The 13189-nt window shown below is 35.1% G+C and overlaps 1 protein-coding gene across 1 annotated transcript in view; it reads right to left on the bottom strand.

The window, feature by feature from the left end:
• Positions 1-13189, bottom strand: part of LOC136039370 (RNA-binding protein 5-like) — a 145128-nt gene that overhangs the window by 55475 nt on the left and 76464 nt on the right. Inside the window, exon 14 of the mRNA XM_065723046.1 lies at positions 12439-12607. Coding sequence (XP_065579118.1) covers positions 12439-12607 — 169 coding nt within the window. The remainder of the gene's footprint in view (positions 1-12438; positions 12608-13189) is intronic.

Raw genomic sequence — 13189 nt, 5'->3', positions numbered from 1 at the left:
GCCGGTCAAGATTTAAAATAAGAGCTCTGAGTCACAAAGTCCTTCTAAATATCAAAATTCATTAAGATCCGATCACCCACTCGTAAGTTATAAATACCTAATTTTTTCTAATTTTTCCTCTCCCTTTTGCCCCCCAGATGGTCGAATCTAGGAAAACGACTTTATCAAGTCAAATTGTGCAGCTCCCTGACACGCCTACCAATTTTCATCGCCCTAGCACGTCCAGAAGCACCGAACTCGCCAAATCACTGAACCCCTCCCCCCAACTCCCCCAAAGAGAGCGAATCCAGTAAGATTCTGTCAATCACGTATCAAGGACATTTGTTTATTCTATCCACCAAGCTTCATCCCGATTCCTACACTCCAAGTGTTTTTCCAAGATTTCCCCCTCCAAATCCCCACAATGTCAAAAGATCTGGTCGGGATTTGAAATACGAGCTCTGAGACATGAATTCCTTCTAAAAATCAAATTTCATTACGATCCGATCATCTATTCGTAAGATATAAATACTCCAATTTTCATGTTTTCCAAGAATTCCGGTCCCCCCCTCCAACTCCCCCGAATGTCACAGGATCTGGTCGGAATTTGAAATTAGAACTTTAAAGCACAAGATCCTTCTAAATATCAAATTTCATTAAGATCTGGTCACCCTTTCGTAAGTTAAAAATACCTCAATTTTCAAAATTAACCCCCCCCCAATTCCACCAAAGAGAGCAGATCCGGTCCAGTTATGTCAGTCACGTATCTTAGACAGGTTTCTATTCTTCCCATCCAGTTTCATCCTGGCCTCACCGCTTTAAGTATTTTCTAAGATTTCCGGTCCCCCCAACTGCCCCCCCCCCCGCTAATTACGCTTGATCCGGTTGAGATTTAAAATAAGACATCGGAGTTACGAGGTCCTTCTAAATATGAAGTTTCATGAAGATCCGATCACTCCTTCGTAAGTTAAAAATACGTCATTTTTCTTATTTTTCAGAATTACCCCCCCCCCCCCGCAATTGAGCGAATCCGTTCCAATTATGTAAATCACGTATGCAAGACTTCTGCTTATTTTTCCAACCAAGTTTTATCCCAATCCCTCCAATCTAAGCGTTTCCCATCATTTTAGGTTTCCCCACCCCAAACTTCCCCCAATGTCACCAGATCCGGTCAGGATTTAAAATAAGAGCTTTGAGACACGATATCCTTCTAAAAATCAAATTTCATGGAGATCCAATCACCCGTTCGTAAGTTAAAATACCTCATTTTTTCTAATTTTTCAGAATTAAACCCCCCCCCCCCCAACTACCCCAAAGAGAGCGGATCCTTTCTGGTTATGTCAATCATGTATCTAGGACTCGTGTTTTTTTTCCACCAAATTTCATCCTGATCCCTCCACTCTAAGTGTTTTCCAATTTTTAGGTTTCTCCCTCCCAACTCCCCCCCCCAATGTCACCAGATCCGGTCAGGTTTAAAATAAGAGCTCTGAGCCACGATATCCTTCTAAATATCAAATTTAATTGAGATCCGATCACCCGTTCGTAAGTTAAAAATACCTCATTTTTTCAGAAATACCCCCCCCCCAACTACCCGAAAGAGAGCGGATCCGTTCCGTTTATGTCAATCATCTATCTAGGACTTGTATTTATTTTTCCCACCATGTTTCATCCCGATCCTTCCACTCTAAGTGTTTTCCAAGTTTTAGGTTTCCCCCTCCCAACTCCCCGCCCCCCATCACCAGATCCGGTCGGGATTTAAAATAAAAGCTCTAAGACACGATATCCTTCTAAACATCAAATTTCATTGAGATCCGATCACCCGTTCGTAAGTTGAAAATACCTCATTTTTCTAATTTTTAAGAATTACCCCCCCCCCCCCCCAACTACCCCAAAGAGAGCAAATCAGTTCCGATTATGTCAATCATGTATCTGGGACTTGCGCTTATTTTTCCCATCAAGTTTCATCCCGATCCCTCCACTCTAAGTGGTTTTTAGATTTTAGATCCAAGATTTTAGGTTCCCCCCTCCAACTCTCCCCAATGTCATCAGACCCAGTCGGGATTTAAAATAAGAGCTCTGAGACACAATATCATTCCAAACATCAAATTTCATTAAGATCCGATCACCCGCTCATAAGTTAAAAATACTTGATTTTTTCTATTTTTTCCGAATTAACCGGCCCCTACTCCCCCCCCAGATGGTCAAATCGGGAAAACGACTATTTCTAATTTAATCTGGTCCGGTCCCTGATTCGCTTGCCAAATCTCATCGTCCTAGCTTACCTGGAAGTGCCTAAAGTAGCAAAACCGGGACTTTAGGTTTTCCCCCTCCAACTCCCCCCAATGTCATCAGATCTGGTCGGGATTTAAAATATGAGCTCTGAGACACAATATCATTCCAAACATCAAATTTCATTAAGATCCAATCACCCGCTGATAAGTTAAAAATATTTCATTTTTTCTATTTTTTGCGAATTAACCGGGGCCCCACTCCCCCCCAGATGGTCAAATCGGGAAAACGACTATTTCTAATTTAATCTGGTCCGGTCCCTGATACGCTTGCCAAGAGCTAAGAGCTCATATGGCACTTGTGACGAGGTCGGAAGAGCCGAGAGCTCATATGGTACGAGGTCGGAAGAGCCAAGAGCTCATTTGGACGAGGTCGGAAGAGCCGACAGCTCATATGGTACGAGGTCGGAAGAGCCAAGAGCCAAGAGCTCATTTGGCACTTGTGAGAAGGTCAGAACCTAAAGTTAAACTTTATAGCACAAGATCCTTCTAAATATCAAATTTCATTAAGATCTGGTCACCCTTTCGTAAGTTACAAATACCTCAATTTTCAAAATTACCTCCCCCCTCCCAATTCCACCAAAGAGAGCAGATCCGGTCCAGTTATGTCAGTCACGTATCTTAGACAGGTTTCTATTCTTCCCATCCAGTTTCATCCTGATCTCACCGCTTTAAGTATTTTCTAAGATTTCCGGTCCCCCCAACTGCCCCCCCCCCAATTACGTTTGATCCGGTTGAGATTTAAAATAAGATATCAGAGTTACGAGGTCCTTCTAAATATGAAGTTTCATGAAGATCCGATCACTCCTTCGTAAGTTAAAAATACGTTATTTTTCTTATTTTTCAGAATTACCCCCCCCCCCCCCCCGCAATTGAGCGGATCCGTTCCAATTATGTAAATTACGTATGCAAGACTTTTGCTTATTTTTCCAACCAAGTTTCATCCCAATCCCTCCAATCTAAGCGTTTCCCATCATTTTAGGTCTCCCCACCCCAAACTTCCCCCAATGTCACCAGATCCGGTCAGGATTTAAAATAAGAGCTTTGAGCCACGATATCCTTCTAAAAATCAAATTTCATGGAGATCCAATCACCCGTTCGTAAGTTAAAAATACCTCATTTTTTCTAATTTTTCAGAATTACCCCCCCCCCCCCAACTACCCAAAAGAGAGCGGATCCGTTCCGTTTATGTCAATCATCTATCTAGGACTTGTGTTTATTTTTCCCACCATGTTTCATCCCGATCCCTCCACTCTAAGTGTTTTCCAAGTTTTAGGTTCCCCCTCCCAACTCCCCGCCCCCATCACAAGATCTGGTCGGGATTTCAAATAAGAGCTCTAAGACACGATATCCTTCTAAACATCAAATTTCATTGAGATCCGATCACCCGTTCGCAAGTTGAAAATACCTCATTTTTCTAATTTTTAAGACTTACTCCCCCCCCCCCAACTACCCCAAAGAGAACAAATAAGTTCCGATTATGTCAATCATGTATCTAGGACTTGCGCTTATTTTTCCCATCAAGTTTCATCCCGATCCCTCTACTCTAAGTGTTTTCCAAGATTTTAGGTTTCCCCCCTCCAACTCCCCCCAATGTCATCAGACCCAGTCGGGATTTAAAATTAGAGCTCTGAGACACAATATCATTCCAAACATCAAATTTCATTAAGATCCAATCACCCGCTCATAAGTTAAAAATACTTCATTTTTTCTATTTTTCCGAATTAACCGGCCCCTACTCCCCCCCCCCCAGATGGTCAAATCGGGAAAACGACTATTTCTAATTTAATCTGGTCCGGTCCCTGATACGCTTGCCAAATTTCATCGTCCTAGCTTACCTGGAAGTGCCTAAAGTAGCAAAACCGGGACTTTAGGTTTTCCCCCTCCGACTCCCCCCAATGTCATCAGATCCGGTCGGGATTTAAAATAAGAGCTCTAAGACACAATATCATTCCAAACATGAAATTTCATTAAGATCCAAATACCCGCTGATAAATTAAAAATACTTCATTTTTTCTATTTTTTGCGAATTAACCGGGCCCCCACTCCCCCCCAGATGGTCAAATCGGGAAAACGACTATTTCTAATTTAATCTGGTCCGGTCCCTGATACGCTTGCCAAATTTCATCGTCCTAGCTTACCTGGAAGTGCCTAAAGTAGCAAAACCGGGACAGACCGACAGACAGACCGACCGACAGAATTGGCGACTGCTATATGTCACTTGGTTAATACCAAGTGCTATAAAAAAGAAAAGAAACAAAGAACTTCAATCTTGAGGAAACTTTACATAACGCAATTTTCTTCATCGCATGGACGGATAATAGACAGGTTTATCTATTAACAAATTAACTAACATCATTTTATACAATCCTACTAATATGGGGGGATAATGCCAGATTTGCCTCTCACTCGGAATATCTGTCTTGGCCTTTTCTACATTTAGCCATGGCTTGATGCCCACAACTATTCGATTTTAATTCAAAATAGAATTGTACTATTAGATTATATTCTAAAACCGAAAGTGTAATGATACTTTTTCTCAACACACACGATTTTTGTGTAACTTTTTTTTTATTTCCAGAGGGAAAAAGCAGAAAAGAGAAACAAAATGTAAAAACCTTGGGCGATGAAAATTCTGATTTTTGTATTTAAAACAAGATGGCATTTCATCATTCAGCGAAAATAAAACTGTCTTAAGGCGAAAGCTTTGTTTATTAGTTTATTTGTTTTTTTTTTGAAAAGACACAGGAACTGAAAATACAGACACTATAGAAGAAGAAGAAGAAGAAAACAATGTCAACATTTGTAACCTGTTTTCCTCTTTACTATACGTTAGGAGATCAACAGTTGCTAATTTTTGCTGTTGAATGCTTATGGATAGCCACAGAATTCTCCGTAACTGTGGCCAAAATCTGTTCAAAACTCAACTCTTTACTCCAACAAAAGGGGTTCCGATTTACTTAAAATCATTTCTAACGATTTCTTCACATCCCATCCTGGGGCCAAACTCCCCGTTTGACCTTAGATTGATGGTCAAAAACACGATCATAGTTCAACGGTCTAGTAGTCATAGATGGCCTAGTAAGCATAGTCGGTTATCTTCTTATTCTTATAAACTTTTTCACTATTATTATTAATAATGCTACCAGCGAAGCTATTTATTAACTTGATGAGATTTTTTCAACTAGCATCATATCTTCATTATTCATTTACTTCTAGTCAGAGAAACTCAGCCTCCTCAACGATAACTCTCAAACCAACTTTCGCACATGGAATTCTCAAAAACCCCTAAGAATCATTTTTTTCGCAAATAATTTTATCTAGGACCCTCAAATAATCCTTTCCTATATAATTTTTACATAATTTGATATAAATTTAAATAATATATTTTCAAATATTACTCGGAAGCAGCAAGCTATTTTAAAATACTCGGCAAACCTCAACTCTTTACTCCCACAAAAAAAGTTCCAATTTCCTTCAAATCCTTTCATATCTTCATTCATATTTACGCTGAGTGATAAAATGCCGTTTTTTTAAACGCCAAAATCCCAATTTTCATTGCACAAGGATTATACATTTTTTTTACAAGGTTTTTAAGAGATATCTCGCCTAATAAGCAAATTTATAGCCCATATTATGTATTTTCCTTCTATTCTTGTAATTCGTCTCTCTTAATTTAACCTATGTACCTGTAAATTGTATCAACTGTGACGAAACACTAACTGAAAACATATCTTACGGGTGTCAAAAGTCATTGAAAATATAAATTTGAGCTATATATATATATATATATATATATACTAGCTGTTGGGGTGGCGCTTCGCGCCACCCCAACACCTAGTTGGTGGGGGCGCTTCGCGCCCCCCCCCCAAGCCCCCCCGCGCGCGTAAGTCGTTACGCGCCATAATAGTTACGCGCCATTGTAGTTGTGTCCCTATGTCCCACCTGTGAATATAGATATATATATATATATATATATATATATATATATATATATATATATATATATATATATATATATATATATATATATATATATATATATATATATATATATATATATATATATGGTTTTAACTACGTAAAACTTGCGAATATACAACATTCTTTGCTGTCCCATTGTCTTTGCATATAAATAGATTGTCAGGTTTACCGACTCTTGAACATGCAACATATAATGGTCCATGGGAAAACAATCTGTATTCAGATCTATACCTCATGATTCTAATGATTGCCCTTGAGCTTTGTTGATGGTGATTGCTAATCGACCATTCCCTGTCCCGGTGTCCCGGTCGTCATTTATATCCGCCTGTTTCCCCCGGTGTCCCCGTTGTAGTTGTGTCCCTGTGTCCCGGTCGTCATTTGTATCCCGGTGTCCCGGTCTGTATATACATTCGTTTTTTAGTTTTGTTTTTCTCCTTTATTTTTTTTCCTTTTTTTTTTCTTTTTTAGTTTATTTAGATTTTTAGATTTTTTAGTTTTTTTATTAGTTTTTAGTTTTTTTTTCTTTTTAGTTTTTTGTCCCGGTCGTCATTTATATCCCCCTGTTTCCCCCGGTGTCCCCGTTGTAGTTGTGTCCCTGTGTCCCGGTCGTCATTTATATTCCCTGTGTCCCGGTCGTCATTTGTATCCCGGTGTCCCGGTCTGTATATACATTCGTTTTTTAGTTTTGTTTTTCTCCTTTATTTTTTTCCTTTTTTTTTCTTTTTTAGTTTATTTAGATTTTTAGATTTTTTAGTTTTTTTATTAGTTTTTAGTTTTTTTTTCTTTTTAGTTTTTTTGTAGTTTTTACCTTCTTTTTAGTTTTGTTAGTTTTTTTGTTACTTATGTCCTGGTCGTCATTTATACTCCCTGTGTCCCGGTGCTTTATTGATTGCTAATCGAACATTCCTTTTGTCCTGGTCGCTTTCTCTTTGAGTGTCGTCATTTATTTTTTTCTTTTTTAGTTCTTTTAGTTTTTACCTTTTTTAGTTTTTTTTAGTTTTTTAGATGAAAATTTTTTTTAGTTTTTTCCTTTTTTTCTTTTTAGTTTTTTATTGGTTTTTACCTTTATTTTAGCTTATTTTTCAGTTTTTTCCTTTTTTTTATTTTTTTTTTATTTTTTTTAGTTTTTTACCTTTTTTTAGTTTTTTTAGTTTTTTAGCTTTTTTACTTTTTTTATTAGTTTTTAGTTTTTTTTTGTAGTTTTTGCCTTTTTTTAGTTTTTTCAGTTTTTTTTTTAGTTTTTTATTGGTTTTTACCTTTATTTTAGCTTATTTTTCCGTTTTTTTCCTTTTTTTTAGTTTTTTTTAGTTTTTAGTTTTTTTAGTTTTTTACCTTTTTTTAGTTTTTTTAGTTTTTTAACTTTTATATTTTTTTTATTAGTTTTTAGTTTTTTTTTGTAGTTTTTGCCTTTTTTTAGTTTTTTTTAGTTTTTTAGCTTTTTTATTAGTTTTTAGTTTTTTTTTGTAGTTTTTGCCTTTTTTTAGTTTTTTCAGTTTTGACGTCACCTGATCCAGTTTTTTCAGGTGACGTCACCTGATCCACAGATCCACACACAGACAACTTATTTTTATATATATAGAAGATAGATATATATAAATAAGTTGTCTGTCTGTCTGAGGATCTATGGATCAGGTGACGTCATGTTTCTGTGTCGGCTGACGTCATGAAATTAGTTGTCGTCATTTTTGCTTTGACGATGCTTAGTATATTGTAAAACACATTAATTTGGTTAATAATATACCATTTAAAACACCAAAATGAACATGCTGGAGTAGTCATTCGGTGAGAGAGGGTGTCAGAACGGAGAATGAAGGTCCCAGGTTCAAATCCTGGTTAGGCTAAAAAAGGTAAAAAACTAAAAACTAAAAAAAATACTGAAAAAACTAAAAAAAGGCAAAAACTACAAAAAAAAAACTAAAAACTAAAAACTAATAAAAAATAAAAAAGCTAAAAAACTAAAAAAACTAAAAAAACTAAAAAACTAAAAAAACTAAAAACTAAAAAAAAAACTTAGAAAAAAGGAAAAAACTGAAAAATAGAAGAGAAAAAGAAAACTAATAAAATTAAGAATAAAATAAAAAAAAATAAAAAAGATAAAAACTAAAAAAAAAAGTAAAAAGAAAAAACGAAAAAAAACTAAAAAAGCTAAAAAAAAAGGTAAAAACCAATAAAAAACTAAAAAGAAAAAAAGGAAAAAAAAACTAAAAAAACTAAAAACTAAAAAAAAAACTTAAAAAAAAGGTAAAAACTGAAAATAGAAGAGAAAAAGAAAACTAATAAAATTAAGAATAAAAATAAAAAAAAATAAAAAAGATAAAAACTAAAAAAAAAAGTAAAAAGCAAAAACGAAAAAAACTAAAAAAGCTAAAAAAAGAGGTAAAAACCAATAAAAAACTAAAAAGAAAAAAAAGAAAAAAAACTAAAAAAAATTTTCATCTAAAAAACTAAAAAAAAATAAAAAAGGTAAAAACTAAAAGAACTAAAAAAAGAAAAAAAAACTAAAAAAAGGAAAAAAACTGAAAAATAAAGGAGAAAAAGAAAACTAAAAAAATATAAATAAAAATAAAAAAACTAAAAAGATAAAAACTTCAAAAAAAACTAAAAAGAAAAAAGAAAAAAACTAAAAAACCTAAAAAAAGGTCAAAACCAATAAAAAAAAAACTAAAAGGGGAACACTGGGACACAAATGACGACCGGGATACTGGGAATATAAATGACGACCGGGACACAGGGAATGTTCAATTAGCAATCACCATCAACAAAGCTCAAGGGCAATCATTAGAATCATGAGGTATAGATCTGAATATGGATTGTTTTTCCCATGGACAATTATATGTTGCATGTTCAAGAGTCGGTAAACCTGACAATCTAAATAAATGACGACACTCAAAGAGAAAGCGACCGGGACAAAAGGAATGTTCGATTAGCAATCAACAAAGCACCGGGACACAGGGAGTATAAATGACGACGACCGGGACACAGGGACATAACTACAAAGGGGACGCCGGGGTGCACAGGGGGATATATAAATGACGATGGCGACTCAGGGAATGGTCGATTAGCAATCACCATCAACAAAGCTCAAGGGCAATCATTATAATCATGAGGTATAGATCTGAATACGGATTGTTTTCCCATGGACCATTATATGTTGCATGTTCAAGAGTCGGTAAACCTGACAATCTATTTATATGCACAGACAATGGGACAGCAAAGAATGTTGTATATTCGCAAGTTTTACGTAGTTAAAAACATATATATATATATATATATATATATATATATATATATATATATATATATATATATATATATATCTATATTCACAGGTGGGACATAGGGACACAACTACAATGGCGCGTAACTAATATGGCGCGTAACGACTTACGCGCGCGGGGGGGCTTGGGGGGGGGCGCGAAGCGCCCCCACCAACTAGGTGTTGGGGTGGCGCGAAGCGCCACCCCAACAGCTAGTATATATATATATATATATATATATATATATATAAGCACATCAGGGGATTGGGGGTTAAGTGTAGTGGGGCTGCCTGCAAAATGTGATAGCTACAATTATTCTGCATATTATGAAGTATATTACTATATAATTTTAAATATAATTCTTTTCTTGTTGATTCTTTTCCTTGTATGGAGGAAAATCTCACTTAATTAGTGACTTCCACCTCAGTGTGCAGGTTATATTCATCTCACTTCAGTTTTTTCAATTAAGGACAGTTTTTTTTTGTATTTCCAAGTGTTAATTTAATCTGCTTTTCACTCGCTGCTTCAGTTATGGTGTATTTGCAGTTGTTGCTTCCTTCCTTTTCTTCCATTCTTCTTTTTCATCTACTTTTAGCAAAACAGCCTAATCTAATTCCATTGCTTACCCAGTCACCGACCTTTGGTCTTAGGGACTGCTTTATGATTTGTATGTTTTTATGTTACCGAAAAGCAAAATAATCTAATCTTAATCGAGGAAAGAGATAACAGTCTAAGAGTAGAGAAAGAGAGAAAAAAAAGAACCTGTTTACATTTATGAACATCGTCATTGCCATACAGTGTAATGGGGCAGGACACAAATGTTAGCAAAATATCAAAACGTTGAAGGAGAATATTTATACTCAACGCTTATAATGAGAAGAGCAACATTTAATATGTCAGTTTCTAAACCCCCGCCCGGTCAGTTCCAGAAAAATTGAAGATTAGCGGGAAATAGCCTCTTTTCAGATATTGCCCCCTCCCCCCAAATAAAAATACTTTTATACATTTCTCAAGGATATAAATAAGAATAAAATATTAACAGTGTTATAATACAACGAATAATAAAAATAATTTCCAATGAAGCAAAATTCAACTGGTCAAAAATGCAAAAGGAATTACTTGTCTTTTCAGCAAGTAATTCCATATAAAGAAAAAAAAAATAAACATGAAAAAATACATCTGCTAAATATACAAGTGCGCAAAAATTTGTTAGTATGCAATATAGTCATAAAAAACATAAGGGTGTTCTACGAGGGAAGGTCCTTTTCAGTGTAGGTTCGCAAGCGGAATTCATTTAAATCGTTATTGTTTATTCCACCATCACAGCAAAACTGCTTTATTGCTATTAATTAGGTTTAAAGAATTCTAAATAGATATAGCTGTCTTGGAAAATTAAAAAAAAAAAACAATTTAATCCAGTTGGGTTTTGTTTTAATAACGATAAAGAATACTGATATAATCTATTGTTCCCTGGAGAATATATAATCTATTCTTTTTTCATATAGCGTCTTCGGGGCACCGATCTCGGGATAGCCACTTACCCAAGCAATTTACAATATCACGCTAAGAAAAACACTACACATCCTCACAAAATTATTTATTGAAGGCTTTTTTCGAATCCACTCAGTAGAGAACATTTCCACATTGCAACGGATCAAAAGCAATAATAATAGATAGCAGATCAAATAATGATTGATAGACAAAAATAATAATTGACGGGAAGCATAAAGACGAGTAACTAGGCTTTGCGCGAGAAACCGACTCAGATTGGAATTAATGAGAATGCTTAAACCGAGAGGAATGAAACATGGTTAAAAGGCCCCCGTTACTGTAAATTAAAATCTCCTCTAGAGTGATTTAGAGGGATAATCTTCAAGATTACCCGGATCAACCCAAATGACTACCCAAATGGCTACGTTTAGTAGAGAAGCATCGTAGATTTAGGGAGCCTCAAGAAATGTTCTACCAAAATGATTCTAAATATATTTCTAAAATATAAAAAGATTATAAAATATTCTACAAAATGACTAACCAAACGACTGCGTTTAGTAGAGAAACAGCGTAGATTTTGTGAGTCTTAACAAATATTCTTACAGTCATTTTTAGTTTTGGACACACCAACCAATACTTTACATTTGCACTCAAAACATTTTTCGGTAACAGTAAATATTGGTCCTGGATAGAGCAACCGCCCATAAGTAAAAAAAAAAAAAAAAAAAAAAAAAAAAGCACAAATGAATAGTAAAACAAGTTCCCAGTAATTGCAATTATTTGATCAGAAAGAAAAAGGTCGTTTTTCGAAGCAGAATAAACAGAAAAGGCAACATTCATTAGTACCTCAGGTCCAACAAATCGACACAGTAGGGTCACTAAACATCTCAAATGTGGATGACATGGTTAGATCTTGGACAGTTTTCGGCTGTTTCAGCAAAACTAAGGCACTAAGACACCATTCTAGTATCAGGTCATTCTCTTTTATTTATCATTCTGTCTTTTCCTCTACTGAAAACGGGTTTTTGAAATAAATTTGAATTCAGTTTAATAATAAAAGGAAAAGTTATTTCTAACAAAACAAAAAAGGAAGAGAGAGGGTGGGAGAGATAATGGTGCTATCAAAATAATTGATATTTACTCTTTCTTTTGGTACTGATTAGAACACCAAAGGGATCCGATTTTGATGCTTAATCAAAATATATCAAATTTATCCAGTTTAATGTTACCCGTACAAAATTACAAGACTAAGAAAATTTACATAATTTTTGTGAAAAAGGGTTAAACATCCCCATAATATCGATTAATACATAATCTTTCGACATTTCACAAGCTATATAAAAAAGAAAAAAGACTACACGCTACATTTCTAATTCGGTAATTGTACAGTACCTCATTAGTACCTGTACCTGAAAGATATTGCAAATGATGATTTTTACCTTTAATCGGTTGGGCTGTGGGGTTTCATCTATTCCAAATTTATCTCTTCTTTCTTTAGCTCTATCTCGATATTCTTGCGCCTCAGCACTGTTCCCAATAGGATAATCTGGATTATTCTGTATCCATTTTTCGAGATTCTCTTTGTGAAGACTGGATAACTGCTGGTGCCTTAAAATTAATTCAAAATAAGTTATCTTTAATTAATTCTCACGTAAAAACTAAAATTCTGATAAATCTTCTCTGGGAAATAGCCAAGCCTGAACGCCTATATCAAAGCCTGGTGTTGAAACACAGAACAAAGTCCACTAGTTTTAGCATAGCTTGCCTGGAAAATTCTTGGTACAGCTTACTGGATTTGTGCCAACAAAAACATTATCAATGGTTAGAGCAATAGCCGATAGCAGAAGCCTGGACACTAAATAAGGAAGAGGGAAGTATACGATAGATATTTTTCAAAGGAATCATTGAAGAGTAACTATAAGCTAAAGTTTAGTTAAGATAAGCTACTATACATTTACAGAGGTACTGCGTGGAGAATATTATAAGGAATACGAGCAAGTGACAAAATCCACTCTGTGTGTTCATTATAAAAAAAAGACGGATTGGGTATAACCTCAAGGTGTACAGGAATCAAATCCCCATGGATTTTTTTTTTTCAAAAAGTTCAAGCAAGGAAAAGAAAGAAAACAACTATTCAAAATTAGGCTCCCAGTAGGTACTAACAAATAACCTTAAGTCCCAGGAAGGTTT

Source organism: Artemia franciscana, chromosome 19 (assembly GCF_032884065.1).
Source record: "Artemia franciscana chromosome 19, ASM3288406v1, whole genome shotgun sequence".
Lineage (NCBI taxonomy): Eukaryota > Metazoa > Arthropoda > Branchiopoda > Anostraca > Artemiidae > Artemia > Artemia franciscana.
The sequence above is the reverse complement of the archived record's forward strand: the minus strand, read 5'-3'. Positions and strand labels throughout refer to the sequence as shown.